The 19,515-nt window shown below is 38.5% G+C and overlaps 1 protein-coding gene across 5 annotated transcripts in view; it reads right to left on the minus strand.

Annotated features, from left to right (window-relative positions):
• LOC121949958 (suppressor of tumorigenicity 7 protein homolog) overlaps positions 1-19,515 on the minus strand; it is a 74,575-nt gene that overhangs the window by 15,058 nt on the left and 40,002 nt on the right. For all 5 annotated transcript variants that reach the window (XM_042495831.2, XM_042495827.2, XM_042495828.2 and 2 more), the window contains 2 exons: positions 9,493-9,575; positions 3,678-3,837 (listed from right to left, as the gene is read on the minus strand). In XM_042495831.2, coding sequence (XP_042351765.1) covers positions 3,678-3,837; positions 9,493-9,570 — 238 coding nt within the window. In that variant the 5' untranslated portion in view covers positions 9,571-9,575. The remainder of the gene's footprint in view (positions 1-3,677; positions 3,838-9,492; positions 9,576-19,515) is intronic.

The raw sequence follows: 19,515 nt of genomic DNA on the forward strand, positions 1-19,515 counted from the left end.
GGTGGTTATCACCTGTCTCTGTTAACTCAGGCTCTAGGCTTTCACATAAAACAAGCCAAATGATGTGTTCAGCCTGTCATTTGACACTTAAAAATGATCAATTGTGTGCCGCCTACTTCTGCCTTGTAATAATTTATTAAAGTGTTACAGTAAAAAGCAATACTGTTGCTTAAATTAAGGCGAGAGGAAAGCTGGCAGAAAATGACTTATTGTGTGAATACAAAAGTTTATATAGCCTCTTCATTTTATCACTAATGTGACAGCTGCTCATTCTGCAGTCCTGAAACTTGATGCAGTGGATTGAAACATCATAATCATCTGAAGGGATTATATCGCAATGTGTGTCCAGCTAACCTCACTCACTTCCCACAAAAACTCAAACCAGGTGCATGCTGGCCCACACACACACACACACACACACACACACACACACACACACACACACACACACACACACACACACACACACACACACACACACACACACACACACACACACACACACACACACACACACACAGACACAGACACATGTTTTGCTGGACCTCTCTTGTTTTGCCTCTTTCCCTGCATTCCCACCAAAATGAACATGTGCTGTTTCCCTTTTTTATTATTTGATTTTTGTTTAATTCTGTTTTGGCAGAAGTCAGTAAATCTTTGATATTTTGCCTTAATAAATGACTTCAAATGATCAACTGTTAATTTAATCAACTACTAATTTCAGCACTAGCCTGTATCTTTATATCCAACCACTCTTATGTCCAAATCATACCAATGATTCACATTTTTTACTTTTTATTAAGTAGGAAAGCCACTGCAAACGGTTTCAGGACAAACACTAAAGCCCTTAATGAGGAACATTAGAATCCATTCAGTCACACACGCCTATTGAATTCATGCTATACTACATTCGTTCATTTCAAGTGTAGAGCCACAACCAATCAATCAAGTGACTTAAAACTGTCCGTCTCAGACTTCTGCTATAACAAAGAAAGAGAATATGCGACACCCTGTAACTCTGATTTCAATGGAAGGATTTACATTGAGTAGATTATTAGCCAGAAAACTGAGGATTAGTACAGTCGAAATAATTAGACTGCCTTTCTTGCCTCAGTCATGGCTTGTTGATTTAACGCAGCACACATAATCCTTTTTAATGCAAAGTTGTTTGGCTGAAAACAAAAGCAGGCTGCGTCATGCTTCCACAAACAGTTCAACAACATCAACCTTTGGAAGAAACTTGCAGAGATTATATTGATCAAGTGACTTCATACATCATTACCATTTGAACTTCAACTTTTATTGCAGCTTTGGCTTGCTGCTAATACGGTTTTTATTGTATAGGAATGCTGCTGTAAAGACGCAGACTGAGCTTCTTAATGCATGCTGCATTATGGATGCATATGTAGGATAAATGTTTTCCTGTATTATCTGCAATGGAACCAAAGGAATTATTCAGTGCAAAGAAGTCTCCTCTTTTGAAATGAATGATTTTCCACAGGGGAGCAAATTCACATATAACGGATTACCCACGATCAAAGCATCGCTGATGTAGAACTGAGGCTAAGAAGAGGCTAAGCTGAGCTCACTCTGAGTGACTGTGGAGGATATCGCTGGACAGACTTGAATTTCTAAGATCTCCTCTGGTGGGGTTCAACAAATACACTGTTAGTCACTCAAAAGACAGTATGGCCCTCACAATACTGAATGTTAAAAAGAAAGTTCCCTTCTTAAACCATACTTTTATACATACTTTACGGATCAACAGATCAATTATCCATTCATGAGTGACAAACTGCAGCTGAGGAAAAAAAAGAAGTCATGGAATGCTCCATCTGCTGCGATGTGTTCACGGACCGCGAAAAACACTGGACATTGGAGCGATCAAAGAGAATGATACATGGGGACATATGGATTTTAAAGGATGCCAAGAACAAAACAAATAACAAAACAGCCAGTCTCTGGAAAACACTGAAATTGTAGCTTTATTCAGACCAAAAGTTCAAAAAGAGAAGCACCAAAGTCTCAAATGAAAGCATAAAACCAGTATATGTGTAGTCAATGATCAAAATAGCTGCTCCATAAACACTAAGAATAGTGAAACCATAACTATAATAAAGATATATATTTCTAATTACAGCAGGAAGCAACACACTGAAACAAAACTCAGCTGGATTGTCTTAAATGAACCCTCGATATGCTCAAACAGACAGTCTCTGATTAGATGTCATTTCATCAACTCCAAAACCTCTTCCAGGATGACGTGTACTGTTTTAGTGGTAATAGCTGTCCATATGTGCCACAGAAAATAATAATTTTGATATAAATACAATATAAGTAAAAACAAGTGTGAAAGCCTCTCCCAAATCATACAGTAAAATCAATGTTTCATTGCCTTCAGCAGGCCAGTGGGGTTTGTTGCAGTACGGCTGAAAAACTGCTTTGACATTTCACAACATTTTAGCTCTTTAGTTCTCCTTTTTGAAGTTAACACAGCAGAACCGAACTGAAGGGCCCTGTATTCCTGCAGCAGTGAACAGTCAACCAACGAGATCTGGAGCTGAAAAGCTAGAGTGAGCAGGCACTCTGAGCCAGCCCTTTGGAGCAGTCAGATAAATACATTACGCTGATCCAAGCCGGCAGTCGACTGTCGGTCAATATTTGGCCGTCTGTGAGCGTCAGTGGCCCTAACAACCACATGAATACAGATGTTCGGCCCCATCTTAACATTACCAATCCCATCTGACATACACCATATACACACATACATGAAGACACAGACACAGTCTCAGTCTCACTCACACTCACACACACACACACACACACACACACACACTCACACACACACACACTCACACACACACACACACACACACACACAAAAGCTGAATATTTGTTATTAATATTCATATTTGTTTATTCCTATACATTTTTAATCACTCCCTTATAATAACTGGCCTATTAATTATTTTTCAATATATGTATTACTGTTATTATTTTATTGCTGTTATGTGTTTATTATTATTATTGTTATCATCATTATTTTATTAGTTTTTTAGCTCTTTCTTCCATATTTCACATCTAACAGGCTACCCATACAACAATTTGTAAATATGTTACTTTAAGTGACAGTGACCCCAAAATCTCAACAGTACAATTTTCCTTATTTGGCTTGCTGAAGTTTTTTTTTCCTTTTTTGTTTTTTTATATTCACCTTTCAAGTTCTGTGTTACATTATTTCTTTTTTTGTCCGTGTGTGTGTGTGTGTGTGTTATTTTTGTTCATTTTTGTTTTGTGCCTTAAGTCACCATTGTTTAAATTTGCACCAATTCAAAAAAAAAAGTTTGTGTGTTTGAGTTAAAAACAGTTCGAAAAAGTTGCTTTTTAAGGGACCAAGGTAGATTAACAGCATCAAAACTTTATCTATTGTACAACACTCTCTTGATCTCTTAATGCATACTTTTGCACTTAGTCCTTGTTTTTACTTAAATTTACCCAAGTGTGAGTTATGGAAAATATTCACTATGATGTGAAACAGCAAAACAAATCTGTATTGAAAGTACGCTGCCAAGATTCTGCTGTAAAATGTAGGCGCTGTCTTGCTTTTTGTTTTGATGCATCTAACAGCTCTATGATGAGCTCTTATGTCTGTACTGTATATCCCTATTAGCGCTTACCGGACACACTTTGTCGATTGGAATCGGCCTCCCCATTACTGGTGTTGGAGTTGCTGGGGGAGCTGCTGTCCACTCCACCCAGCAGGGGGCGCAGGTGGCTCACAGACACCTGCTCGATGAAGGAGGTCCCATATTTCCTGAAGTACCACCACTCAAATATCTGAAGGAAAGGGGAGAGAGAGAAAGAGAATATTTAACCCTTTAATAATAATCATTCATCATCTTTCGTTCAAAAACTTGGGAAGACAGCAATGAACAATAAAAGGAGAAATTACCCAAAAATTTGCAAGAAGTTAGTTAAAAGGTTTAAGAAAATTACCTGGAAATTAACAAACAAGAAGGAAAAAGGAAAAAAAAAACAAGAACAAAAAGTAAATGAAAAATGGAAGTGTTTTAAGAATTCTATAACATAATGTTCAATATATGAGTATGATAATAATAAATATAGTTTTTCCCTAGCTTTTTTCTTTTCTTCTCTAGACATTTCCCCAGGCTTTTAAAATTTTTTTTTTCCAAATCTACTAATTTCTTCGTGCAACATTTCCCATCAAATTGCTTATTGCCTTTTCCCCCATGTTTTTGAGAGAAATCACATCAATTTGCTCAGGGATCAAAGGTTTAAATATTGTGAAAGGCATCTAAAAGCAACACTGGAAAAGTGATGTCACTCCAGGTTTCAAAGGGTTAATTTAACATAATGAAGACCACATGGAGAGTTGTTTCAGTTTAGATGAAAAGGAATATTTGATGTTTCAGTCCACACAGAGATAGTAAATCTAGAGGATCCAGACACACAGCGATCCCACATAAAACAGGATGTACGTGCAAAGACAATTACTGGCTGGTAAATGGTTCAGAAAAACACCTTGTCAGCTGAATAACTTCAGCTCTGCTTCGCTAGAGGCTATTTCCTGTCTGCTTCTCACACAATTTTTATGATTTTAATTAGAATGTGGACTAAACTACTTCAGCGATTAACACTGTCTGCATCACTGGGTCTCAGCCGTGTGCCACAAAGGTCCAGGAGTGTACTTCTCCAGAATTTTACCAATCACCACCTTCATCCAGGGACCAGCAGAGAGGAACTAATCAGTGAATCCTGCTGTTTGGTTGGATTGAAAATCTGCACTGTTGGGTCATGGTGGCACAAGCTTGAGAACCACTCAGGTGGCAGAGTGGGTCGTCCATTAATCTGCTGTTGAAGTGTCCCTGAGCAAAGTACTGAAGCTGAGGCTGTTCCAGATGAGCAGGCCAGCGCTTTGCATATCTGTGTGTGTGTGTGTGTGTGTGTGTGTGTGTGTGTGTTTGTGTGTGTATTTGGGTGATTGAGGGCACTGTAAAAAACTTTGTTGTGCTCTCAGGTTAAAACCACTGCATACTGTTAGTGCAGTCCACTTCCCTTTCTGTCTTGCCCCCTACTGGGTTTGAACATCAGTCTTCTGTAATAACGGTATTCACTCAAGTTTCAAACACAACATCTGCCTTGGGATACTATAGAACCACTTTGATAATATCTTAAGGTTGCTGGTTTGACTCCAGAACAGCTGTTAATCTTCACAAACACAGACTAAGGATGCCACAGTGAGAACATGTTCCCCCTGGTTAATAAACTCAACATGACACTGGTGTTACTGATTACATCAGACATCTGACATGAAAAGATATTTGCAGATGACACTGAATATCTGTAAAGCACTTTCTCTTATCTTTAAGATTAGATCTTCAGATATCCCCCTTATGTTAAACAAAACGGCACAGATTAGGTGTTGCTGTGGTAATGTTTGCTTTTCTTTTCAATAAACTGCGGCTCAGGCCAGCAGCAGCTCCCTCCTCCTCCTCCTCCTCCTCCTCCTCCTCCTCCTCCTCCTCATCCCTCTGTTCTCTCACAGGGTGCATTCTCTGTCCGAGATGACTGTTTCCTCCTCTATCATCCTCTTCATCTCCTCAACATTCGGGTCATAATCCCCACAGTAGTGTTAGTAGTGCTGGTCCCTAAATGTTACCTTGCACGTAAGGTCCCAGCTTGCCTTTGTGTTGTGACTCTGCTGCTGTACAGACACTTTCAGTTTGCAGTAATTGAAAAATATGTATTATTAATTAAAGTGTCCATTGTCCAAGTTTTGATAACACAATTAGTATTTTACAAATTAGAGTTTTTATCTGATTGATGTGGGCACTGAGTATAAAATAAACTGTTTTTTTAAAAAGAAAAACAATGTTGAAGGTGATGGGAAAGTAATATAATCACTGTGATCAATTTATGCACAAACACGGTGTAAGGGCCCTGACACACCAAAACTACAGTCAGCCGAGGTGACTGTTGGGCCGTTGGTTAGCATCCGTTGCTCTAGATTTTGTGGTGTGTCCCATCCTGTTGGCACGAGTCAGCCCTTGCATATTGAATTGGCAGTGGAGCCCGTCAGTAAATGAAATCACTCTGATTGGCAGTTCAGCTCAGTGGAGGAGAAGCGAGGAAAGAAAACAAAGCGCTCAAGTCAAAACTGCGTGAGATCAAAACAAAATTTGTTTTAGTAGTTATGATTATGTTTTTAGCCATTGAGCTCTTCAGCAGAAATGGTTTGTAATAGTTGGTATTATTGTTCGCTGGAAAGTTAATATATACTATATAATTTGTTCTTTCAACACTGGGTTGTGTTAGAAATGTGCTAAATGAATCTGTCCTATCGGTCCTCTGGTTTCTCTATTTTGAATGACTATTACAAACTACTGACTCCTTCTGCTATGGAGAGTTTTTTCCTCTCACACAGGCGCAGGATGTACATGATGGTTGGCTGTTGCCCGTAGTCTTTGCGATGTGTTCAGGTACAACTTTTTGGCCAACACATGAGATGAGAGGTGACGCAACAGTCGGCCACAGTCGCCGCTAGTTCTTTGATGTTGGTTCGGTGTGTCTGTGCCTTTACACCAGTAACACCAAGTACCACAGCAAGCTTGACTCAAAGTGCACATCAATGAAACACTTTCCATATAATCAACAATTACCACCAAGCTGCCTGGTGGAGCTGTTTAGTGGAGGGCTGTGACTATAAATATTAAGTGAGAACGTTGTTCAAAGACTGAAGAGAAAAAGACAAAGCAATGGCTTGAAAATATACTAATATAAGAGCCACTCGTGATAACACTTTTAATTACTGAGTGTGTGATAAACATCCCGAATACTGATGAGAGCTACAGTATTTTACTAAATATACAGACTGCCATCTGGCAAAGCTGCAATACTGTCAGCCTGTGCCTGAGGGAGGAAGTGATTTTTTGATGGGACTTATCTAAAACACCTCGGTGGAAACCTACCTAATTGGGACATAAACATATTTACCATTTATATAGAAATGACAAGAGCCAGTCCAACAAAACCAACTGGCTTCCACCAGTTTCTTCATCATCTCACAGAGCATGTGCAAAGCTCAACACCTTTTCCAAGTAGCCTACGCATGTTGGCCAATAGCCCGCAGGGAAGAGAGAGTGAGTTAATTAAGAGAGGAGCTATTTTAAAATACAGACCAACCACTGCTGCACAGTTGGCTGTCTCTGGGAAGAACTTGAAAGAGAGAAAAAATACCTGCGTAAGTAGGAAAAACCTTTCCAGCAGTTTCACTTTATTTCTTCCCTGCTTTGATTATATTTTTTCACATCTTTATTTGTTCTAGTCATTTTTTTAAAGATCGACGTATATCAAACATTTTTGCCTTTACTAGAGCAGCTGAGAGAGAAGTGGCAGCTCAGTATGCAGGTCAGCGATTTGGCACCACTAGTCATCAGTTAGGTGCTGCAACCAGATTAACCGTTTAATGCACGGAGATGCAAAGCTCTATTAATAACTTTACCCACATCCCACAAAACACCCCAAAGCGCTAAAAGCACTGAAAGTATGTTGTGGTCTAATACGCCAGGAGGCAGGATGGGACGGGGACAGCCATTTTTTTGCACTCATCTTATAAAAGACATAATGAGTACAGCTTTCCTCTCTCTTCAGCTCTTCTTGGCCTCTGAAACTGTGATTATAGCTCTAAAAAATTACATCCTGGGCTCATAATGTCACCTTGGGATCCATCTCTAAAAATTAATTTTTCTCTCTCTAACATTATGAATGAGAGTGTCAATTGAGAGCGCGCAGTCATCAACCTTAAAGCGTCATTTTTACATTTAGCTGATGCATCAGAACGAGGTACAATGGGTATTAAAGCAGGAGGCTGAAGCACTGAAGTTAATAGCTAAGAGTCATACCCACTGTAGTTAGTAAAGGCAACCCTTTGAAACCTGGAACAACATCACATTATTTTGTGCTGCATTCATACATTTCAGAAGTATTTAAGTATGTGAAACCTGAGCAAAATGGTTTGATTTATTTCGAAAACATGGGAAACAAGGCAATGAGCCATTTTGCAAAAAATGTTCTGGAAATAGCAAAACGTTAGTAAGACTATTATTATGATCATAATTTAATATTTTAAATTACAGAATTATCTTTTTTTACACACTTTTCTGGGGTTATTTCCTTGTTTTTTCTTTTTCTTTTTAATCTTTGCTCCTTTTTCCTTCTTTCTCACTAATTTGCAGATAATTTTCTTGTAACTTTTTTGCTAATTTTGGGGGATTTTTTTTTAAGTTGCTTTTTGCCTTTTTCCAATGTTTTTAAAAGAAATTAATTTCCATAGGTTCTACAGAGGACTGCACCTTATTTTGAGGGTGGAGGGGGTAGAGGGTTTTTTTATGCGCTGGGGAGGGGGTTATTTTTTAAATTTTGGATTAGGGTAGGGACATACAAATTTAAATGGTTGTAATTTTTAGTTATTTTTAAAACCTTTTGAACCCCAAAATCTGATGGTAGGTTTGAAAAGCATGTTTTCTTCGAAACTGTAAAAATCCCAACATTTATTATCGCTACAAACTCTGACATACCTTGAACGCATCATGCAGGAAGAATGTCGGGAAACATAACCAAATCTAAGCTTAAAATAGTAAGATTTTACCATAATCAATTTATTCTACATGTCTCATTTAAATATTCACCAAAAATAAACTATTTGCACTTAAGAGATCCTGTAAAAAAACATAAAATTCTGCACCCCTGCATGCTTGCCAAAAATGAAAATCCAAAGCTTATTTCAATTCTAGGATTTCGCTTTGAACTTTCAAACATTAAAGGTCAAGTTTTTAAAAATTTATTAACATCTGCTTTGCCAAGTTACTGAAATTATTCTGGCCGGCTGCTGCTGCCACAGTTATGTACAGTTTATTTGGCAAAATGTGCATTATGCACACATTGCTAATGCTGGCTTTGCTGGCAGCTTTGAGGAGGGTAATGATTAAAAAACAACAAAATCATACCCCAACCACCCCCCTCTCAGAAGAACAATTATTTTCAACAGGTGATATCTATGATTTGTGAGATAATTTCTTGCTTTAAAAATGAATACTGCTACCAAAATGATGACCAACGTCATATTAAAAGTCAAAACTGCATTTAGTAATTTCAGATTCATTTAGAAGTCATACTCTGAACTTTTGTACATTCCCCTGGATAATACTTTGCACATTTTTACACAAAACTACCACTACTTAAACTGTTTAGCTTTTTCCATTTTAAATCAGATATATTGTACATATTTGTATTATTTTTTTCATATTTTTATTGCATTTATTTTACTATTCTATATTTATGTTTGTTGAATTTTATTCTTTGTTTTCTTTTTGATTTTTCTCTTTAATGCAAGGTGGCAAATTTCTTTTATGTAAACCTTACTTAGACATAAATCAGATTCTGACTCTGACTGAAATAAGTGACTTTTCTTACCAATATGAGTCCTGATATGAGGGAGGAAGTGCCCGTCAGAGCCACATAAAATTTGGGCGTCAGGGTGTTGAGAAACATGCTTACTGCAGAGACACAAAAAGAAGAAAAAACAGATAGGTTAGACTATTAAACACAACAAATCTCTTGTCTGGACTGAAAAGAAATATATATCAGACCAGACATTTGTAGAATCAAATGCTGTATATCAGTATAAAACTAGGTTACACCTGCACAGAAGACAAGTAAAGACTGCAAGAACAACATCAAAAACACTCAAGCACGCTTGTGATCACAAGACATGAAACGTTTCATGCTAAAACATGGCATCTACATGCAGTGTTTGGCATATCCCACAGAGCCTTGCTGCTGAGACGTGAAACTGCACAACACCAAGAAATCGGGGTGAGGCGTACAACAGAGTGAAGACACACTGTGGTTAGAAAACCAGGGAGGAAACTGAGCTTGACTGGCAGCTGAAATATACTATTTACAAGCAGTTTACAAAACTTTGCCAAGAAAAAAATGACTTCTAGCATGGAAAAAGTCACGTACATGGTGTCCTAATGGGGCTTACAGAGAAGAAACAGCAGTCACTTTACCCTGAATTTGACGTAATGTGTAGCTGATAGTTAATTTCCTGAGCCTGGCAGTCAACCTCAGCTAAAACTGTCCTGAACTCTGGGCTACTGCAGCAGACAGGAAACTACACATTCGCTACTACTCTAATTAGAACAAGCAAGTCTCATCAGTGCTGTTAGCGGCTATAAAATGTGATAGAAGTCAGAACGGACTATTAAAAATGTAGTTAAGTATTATAAACTTAACTTACCAAAATAAAAATATTCCAAAAACCAAACCAGCCCTCATCACCTGTCAATCCCCTTACATTTAAGTCAGTTTTCTATACAGGGTTAGCTGTAACCTACTATATTAGGCCAGGGGGTTTAGCAAGTCGGCCATTAAATTGATCAGTTCATACCTTTCAGGAAAGACTCAGGCCTCATTGCCACTGCATGAAAAGCCTGCTAACACCACTCGCTAACATCTGGCTTTTTAATGCAATGGTAATGTGTACAATCTGCATTCAAACTCGGGTCAAATGACTGCAGTAGTCACAGGTGTTTATCATTTCTGGCTTCAGTCGGCATTAATGGAAACACAGCACATTTTTTACTGTTGGTATTTTGTATATATATATATATATGTATATAAACCTTAAACTGTTGTTATTATTTAATTAATTAGCATTATCTATTTTTATTATCATAATTTCATATAAAGTCCAATGTCAGGGAATGTTCCTTTTTGTGAAAATGGAGAATAAAAACTTAAAAAAAAAAAAAGAAAAAAAAAGGGAGATGACATTCTGATTGGTTAAATGCATGTAATGCCCAAACACATCTCTTGTGCCTTACTTTGCTCCCAGAAAGTGCACCATTTAAGTGGTTGGACTCCCCTGACATTCACTTTCACTATGCATTTCAGACTTTCTGCTATATGGTTAAAATAGGGCCCAGAGTCAATGATCCATATCGAACAGGTTTTGCAATGTAGAGCTAATCCATGCTCCTCTTAAAACGCCAGCCTCCATCAAAAATTATGATACATTTTGGCCAATATGTATTTCTATTCTAGCTGCTGTGTTAGACGGTAATGTATTCATAGTTTATGTAGCAGATTATTTAGAGATTTTCATGTGCTGTGAAGAGTTATTGTTGCAAGTTAATTTCCTGCCCCGAGTGTTGGAAGGAATGAGCGTGACTAAATTGTTTTAGCTGAAACACTTGTGATATGATTTTGCTTTCAGGATGAAGCAACAAAAACAGTGTCACAGTGTCCTCCTCTGCCATCTGTTTCCAATTTGTGTTTTCAATTTCACAAACATCCCTTTGAGACAAAAAATCACTGTTACAAAAGTGACAGATGATATTTGGAGCTATGACCTTTCTATTTATTAGCTGAGAACTACGTTTATTTAAGAATGTAAAGTTGAAGGTGAAATTCTTTTTTTGGTGGATTACAATGTTGATTCTGCATTTATGCTTTATTATCGGTCTCCTTTAGTCATGGAAATATAAGCTTAAAGAAAAATAGCAGGGTTAAGTGACTGAGGGGGAAAGCATGCAAGTAGTGATCTGTTTGGAGAGATTAGCACCTTTTACACAGCCTGTGGGAATATCGCGTCGTTATGCCGCGTCACCATTCCGAATTTAGGGTAGGATTACGAAATGGAGGGACAAAGTTGTCGCGCATTTATGCCAACATGCAATGTAGCAACAGTGCCAAAATGGTGTCTGGAAGGAGGAAAGGAAGCTGTTGGTAGTTAGCGGCTAACTCAAAAGAAGAAGAACAGTGGCAGTACGTGTCCGCAAATTGGGAAAACAAGATTTGGAAGTTCTTTACCCTCTGAGCAGAGGACGAGATCAGCCGCTTTATAACAGACAATGTAAATGTTTGTGACTGACATGTTGTGCCACTGTTATAGTTTATAAAGCACTGTTGATGCGTATTTCACGTGTCACACTAGAGGTTGTTGTGTTAAATGTCACGCCTCTTTTGCTTCTGCGATGCCGGCATGCTATCTAAAATACCACACTGGAGCGAAATGAGTCCACCATTGTTCGGTTCTGTGTAAAAATTTAGGAGGCATAAAGAAGGGAATTATTGGCAGTCCTATAGCATGGTCTCTGAGTAAAAAGGTCTACAAAATGCTAACTGGCTGGTAACACCTGGAGTAACGGTTATACAGTCCAGTCCTTGCAGGGCTGACCACTCTGTGCATTCTGTGTGTAGACATTCTCCAGCACAGTTATCATAACCAACAGATGTGGCACCAAAAAAAAGAGGAAAAAAGTAAGTGATATAATTAATAAAGCAGTTCATTCTATACTTTTTTAAGGATTATTTTTTGGCTTTTCAGCCATTATTTGTGATAGGACAGCTCCAAATGTGAAAGGGGGAGAGAGAGGGGATGATATGCATCAAAGGGCCAAGGCCAAAATCAAACCCACGGCTACTGCGGTGTGGACACAGCCTCTGTACATGGGTTGCCGGCTCTACCAATTGAGCTACTCGGTGCCCTACATTTGTTTTTTGGTGGTCTGCTAAATTGCACCATCATTTCTGCTGGTGGCTAGAGGCGACCTTCCCCTCCTATATTTGGCTGAGATTCTCCAGGCTGTAGTAAATGATGGTCTACTGATAGACTACTGCTCCATCATTGTGTTGGGTTGTCATGTTAAATCACTAGGAGTCACATTGAGGATAGGGAAGGTAGGAAAAAGACCCCACTCTATGCACCCCAGCGTAATACCCACAAAGAACGCACAAATACCCACAGACACACACACATACACACACGTGCATAAACTAAGTGCAGCTGGACAGCTATTCACTGCTGTGAAGTGGAGGCTCTCGTCCTTGCAGAAAAGGGTCTTTCAGATTGGCCTGGGGTAACAGCTGCTGTCAGCCTGCACTGATGAGAGGATACTGCTGTCTGGTTGGCAAAGGACTCTCATCTTCATCAAGCCAGAAAAAATGTCGCCATAATTGACATACGGTCTATTGACAGAAAACAACGAAGCAGGGTGGCTATAATCCAAAAGTTACGAGTGGAAACAGATAACTTTTAAACTTTGTCTCTAGAGAGATAACCATAAATCAGAATGCTTTTACACAATGTAGGAAACTATATAAGGTAAATGGGAACTTGGAATAACAAATGGTGTTTGTTGTGTTGAGGTGGTTTGTTCCAATTCTGCCAAAAAACCTGTCCAGCACTTCACATAGAATAAGTGATTCTTCTGTACTTGTGCCATGTATATAACAAGGTCAATGAGACATGTTCGGGATCCCGCTTCATGTGCAGTGAATAAAACAATCATCAATTGAGCCATAGAAAAGAAAAAAAAAAGACTCAATACCACCAGAAATGTATGAACCAGTGGTTAACTGCAGAGGATATTTTTGACCAGTAATGTATGCAATTTTGCTTATCTTCAGTTTACTGCACTGTGCACCACTGGGGTCGCTTGGGCGCTAGCTACCGGCGCCACTCATTCAGCGATAACTGCTAGCAGCACTGTCCTGACCCAGCAGCGCTGCTGTGACAGTATTGTGCCCGCCCTCCGGTCTCCCCCAGGGTCACGCCACTTAGTAAGTGGCTTAAGTTTGAGCCACAAACCCCCTTTAGCCTTTTTTAAACATTACTGTTAGCTCTGTTAGCACCATTAGAGCACGACTAGAGGTGCTGAAATAGTTAACAATGCTTAAGTCTATGCATGTTAACAAGGCTAGCAACCTGTCACCAAAGTCAACAGGAAAAAAGAGCCAAGACATCGACAACACAAAATATTAAAATGTCACCACCTTTAAATAAATAGTGCTTTACAGTGCCAAAGCTTACTAAGTCAGTGGAGGATAACTACAGCAAGCTACTTGGGAAAACAAAAGCGCTCTCCTCTTCCTGATTTGGTTGCACAATGGTTGACGCACTTCCTTGCTGAGAAGCCTTCAGTTTTTTACCCAGTGGCAGATGTAATTGTGTAGTGAAAGCGAGGCTTATAGAGAAACAATCTAAACACTGATGGCGTCACTATTCTAAAGCAATTACACTGTGCAATCAACATTTACTTCACAATGATAAAGGTTAAGGCGATAAACGTATCTATTGCCACTTTAAATTAAAACACAAACAAAACTTTAAAATCTGCATCAAACAGTTGCTTTCACTAATGAAACGATTAGACAATTGAAAAGGGATTTAAGCCATTTAATTTAGTAGATATAATACATAAAATGTAAAACAAGCCATTGGAAAATATCACCTTGGGCTCTGTGAACAGGTGGTGGATATTTTTCCTCATATGGAGACTTTCTACAGACAAAAAAATATCAGCGAATTAAAACAATTGTTCATTGCAGCCGAATTTGATTCATCTTTGTGCAAGACACCATTAGTGGGGTTGCGTAATTAAAAAATAGATCTTTTAGCTGGATGCCCTGGAATAAAGTCCTGCAGACAGAAATCATTCATCCTCCTTGTGTAATTTAATTACTTAATCCACATGCAATGTTATAACACAAATTTCTCATTTGGAGATCAACTGAGTCTCAGACTAAATTAAACCAAAATGTAATTACGCTTCAATGTCACACAATTAACTTTAGAATCAGAATGACACGGCTGATGCCAAATAAGATGCTCAAGTCTCACGATGAGGTGGATCAGGGACGATCATGAAGCAGAATGGTTTGGACAGAATGCTGTTCAAGGTAAACAGACACAAGGAATAAAAAATGTGTTTATTGTGTAGTCAGATGGGTGGTATTGCCTACAAACTGGTCTTGCACTTTCCTTAGATTTAAAGTAATTCTTCTGTACTTCTGCCATGTGTATAACAAGGCCAGTGAGACATACTCGCAAACCCTCTTTGTCTGCAGCAAATACAGCAATCATTCAATACGACTTGGAATGTATGCACCTTTGAACACTTAAATTACATACAGGGGAAGAGAGGGGATTGTCTCTCTCACGACATCTCACAGCAGATTTGGCTTTTGTGGAATTCAAAATCAGCCCACTGATTGTGGCAAGCCACCCTCAAGTCAAACTCCTTTTTAACCTTCGTTTATTTAGTTCTGCACAATAAAGATCTGCAGATTCTCCTCACATTCAAACAGCTCCTTACCAGCTGCAAATATTATTTCGAGCAGAACGAGTCTGTCCGACCACATTGAAAAATTTAAGTATTTATAGTAGGGATTATGCTTGGGCTTTGTGTAATATTTCATATGTGATGCTAACAACCCCTCTTACGACCACTAGTGCACTACTTATTTTCAGCTTTTTAGACTAATAAATACATTAGAGAAACCCACAAAATGTTACAAATAGTAGTATTCTTACACCTATTTTTCTTACCAATACAAAAATACAACTGTACACCTTTTGAATTCAACTTTGTCCTGGTTACAAAACACTGTAGAGGCTTAACTGCTCAATTAACTCATCATAAAACACACTTCATTCAAACTTGACAGAAACAAAATAAAACTCACCCAAACCATTTTAGTTACTCTTACCAGTAGTGTAGTTGTCCACTGTTCCAACAATCGCCTGCTCTGGTTTGGCTTGACATAAATACTACTACTACTCACCAAGTTAAATTTAAAAAACATGCTGTTACATCACACGATCTCTCTCTGCCGGCCGATTACAGTCCTGTAACTTATCCCCTTACCACTAGGTGTCATGGTGTCTTTCAGGTCAGCTGCCTGTTCTACCAGCAGAGACCAGAGACGTGTAGTGCTGAGCACTACATACAATGAGTTTTATAGAAAGAAAGAGTGCTTTTATTGAAAAACATATCTTTTGAATTTCTAAAGAAAGAATTGGTTGTATTGAGCTATGTAGGGTCTGATCAAGTTCTTTGTTTTACATCAACTGGGGTGATGTAAGGGGTGCACACCCTGCACAGTGCTATACACTGAGCGCCATAAATAACGACAAAACGAAGTATGAAAACCTTTATTTATGTAATTTATCTAAGTTTTGATCACTTGTTTCATCTGAGCTCAGTGTGAGAGTCCCCTGAGTCTGGCTGTCATCTGCGTTGCATGGTGTATCACTGCCCTGCTCGGAGGAGAGACAGACAGCAGTAGACACAACCACACCCGCTACGCCACTGCAAGTGTAACAAAAGCCCCACAAACAAAATGCCAATAAGAATTTATTAATGTAATCCACACAAAGGATGTACAGATGATGAAAACTGACACAACCCCCTAGCCCACCTCACCTGATCTGACACCAGAGAGGTGTGAGAGGAGGGGATGTCAAAGCTATTTGAACATACAACTAGCAGTCCTGGCTGAGTTTACTAAAGGCTTAAGCCCCTCACCAAGTGTATTTCTCTATAGATAAGATCACCAAAATGCACGAAGTAAAGCTGCAAATTATTATTTTCATTATCGCGTAATCTGTCACTCATTTTTCACATAATCTCTTAATGTCTTAAATGGTGAAAATTTCCTATCACAAGTTCCAAGAGCCAAAAGTAAGATCCTCAAATATCTACTCTTGTACAGCACACCAAAAATAATTTATTAACAATAGGAATCATTCATCAAATTCGCTTCCAGTTAATTTGCCCTCACTTCATACGACTTAACTGATTCATCAACTGTTTCAGCACCAGCCTTGCGTCCAACACTATTTTTATTAAAGGGAGGAGACTATTTCTTATTCACAAATGTTTATTGCTTGGCCCATATTCAAACTGCTGACCCTGTTTCTGACACAGGTTCACTTCTCTACCTCTCTGGCAGATAACACTCCTGTGTGTTTACACTGTTAAGGATGCAGCAGCCAGAGAGCATGTTGGGAGGATAACGTGATAAACTGAAGGGACAAATTCTAACAGACAGACTGAGGACTAAATGTCACCGGCAACAACAGGAGATGTGACCTTTACTGAAGAGGGGCTGGTCGGCAGACTGCTGGCCTGACCGGAATGATAAAAGACACAGACTGACACACACGTGAACAAGCACACATTCAAACATACTCTGGCTCTCATAAATGCACAGTCACACACACACATAGATCTTTGTCCTTTCACTACAAAAGAGAACAAACGAAACGTCTATTTCATTATGCATTCATGAAAAGTTCTTATGCTTTTCAATGTTAGTACCATCATTTGTCAGACAGGGCTGACACGTATTCTGCCCTGCAACAGCCTTCAGTAGGTCAAACTGAAAAAGTCTCAGCTGCAACTTACAATTATTATATATATTATTTTTCACGATTAATTAGTTGCTTGTTGTACAAAACAGTAGAAACACTGAGAAAAGCCTGTTACATATCCTACAGGCTATAGTGACTTCATTAAATATCTTATTTTGTCCAACCAACATTTCTGAACCCAAAAATATCAGATTCACTAGAATGTAAAGACCAAGGAAAGCACCAAATTCTAACATTTCAGAATGATTTAGAGGATTAAAAATAACTACTGAGTGATTTTCTGTTGAGTGAGTGATTGATTACCTTTCTTATGCTTGCAGCCCTACATAGATTACTTAAAGTAACATTTTGTCCAAAGTATTGTTAGAACAGATGTAAATAGCAGAGACTATCGACTGCTGACAAACTCTATAAAGTAAAGTCACAATGTATTGGGGTGTGGCACATTTTGTTAGCATTGTGCTCATGTACGCTTAATATGACACAATGAATTTATGAGATTTAAGTGCTAATATTCATACTACATAACTTTATTAGGGAGAAGCCCAGTTTTATTGGCAACTCCTCATATGTTGAACAAGTTAACACAAACATCTCATTTTAGGGATGTATGATAATACACACATAATTGATATCGGCTGATAATGGCTTTAAAATGAAACACCAGAATCGGCCAACATTCTGATTTCTTTCACAAACCATTCTTTTTTTCACTGACGTAATGAACGTGTACAAAACCTCAACCCTAAGATAAAGCATTTTCTTACTTTACACAACACATGAATATTACATATACTGAAAAGCATTGTATTTTATCATCTGCTGGTGGCCCATTGTGATAAAAGTATGCACAATATGATATTAATTCCACTACAGAAGAGACTTGATGATCACTAAAATTAGGTGGGGGAAAGAAAGCGGATATATTAATATCTGTTATCTGCCAACTGAGTTGTTAGATATCTGCTTATCGGATATTGGCAAAAAATCCAATATTGTGCATTCCTTCTCATTTTTATTATTTGCAAAGCCCTTTGTGAAGTTTCCTACCCACAGATATACACATCAGCATCAGCAGACCTGTTGATGTTTGAACTAATGGCAATAGAACTATATAACTTACTTGTCTTATACGTGTGAAATTAAATGTTTAGGATGGATGTCTTGCTACACTGCTCTAAACCGGTGAGACTGAGTTGAAGTCCTTACTCTATTTTGGATGCAAACACCCTCAAACATAAAAGTTTCAACATTTTTATTTCTTAGTTTTAAATCCCCTGTATGTAAAACAAAACAGTGAAAGACAATGACTTAAAACAAAAGGCCAAAGCTACACAGAAATAGCTTAAGAACATCAATATTAATTTACAACAGTAGCCAAATCAGAGTCAAAATCTCAACCCTGTAGCATTAAATTTAGGACTTGAAAACTGCTCATCTAATCATGCTCATCAACAGCTGTACCACATCTGTCGAAGTGCATTACTGAATTCCTTTTTAATGTCTGCTTTGAAAACAGTGATTCAGTGGTGAGTTTTAGAGCTCACATATGGAGCTCAAATGTGTGTCCTTCAGAATGTCTTTACCAAGTGTCACTAAAAGGCGCTGCTGTGTTGTAAAACTAAATCAAGCCATAAAGTACGTATTTACTGACTTATTAATTCTAAGAGTATTTTACAGTTTCTGATTTAATGTTTTTAGATTGTTTCTTAACAGCTTAGTAAATGTTAAGATGGACAAATGACATTGGTTCCAGAAATGAAAAAACGGAATCAAGTAAACATTATCAAGTTGGGAGATCCTGCAGGCCACCTGCATCCTAACCTGTGAGTCACTCCAGTTCGGCTGCTCATCCCTGAAATGTTTGTTGGCAGGGCCGATTAGGGAACGCCTCATAGCCTGGCTCGTGTGGCTGGCCCTGACTGATGGGGCTGCTAGCAGAGCATGCCTGGGTCTAACTACCTCCTCTGACCTTTGGTCAAGGAGGACTGCAGCCAGCATCTGTCACAGCTGCAGTGGCTGGTAGGTTAGTCTCTGTGTGTCACATGTGTATGGACTGTGTTTCTATGTGGTTATGAGCGTCTGTGCTGTCGATTTTGTGTGTGTGTGTGTGTGTGTGTGTGTAAACAATTAAAAGCATGCAGAAAAATGGACCAGCTTTATGAACAACACTGACACATCGAACACTTTTCAGCGCCATCCGCAATTATTGTAGTTTTTTTTTTTTTACTTAACACCCCGGTAGGCATCATTCAAAGCTGTCATACCAGCAC

This window comes from Plectropomus leopardus, chromosome 7 (assembly GCF_026936395.1).
Source record: "Plectropomus leopardus strain MGB_pleo_1.0 chromosome 7, ASM2693639v1, whole genome shotgun sequence".
Lineage (NCBI taxonomy): Eukaryota > Metazoa > Chordata > Actinopteri > Perciformes > Serranidae > Plectropomus > Plectropomus leopardus.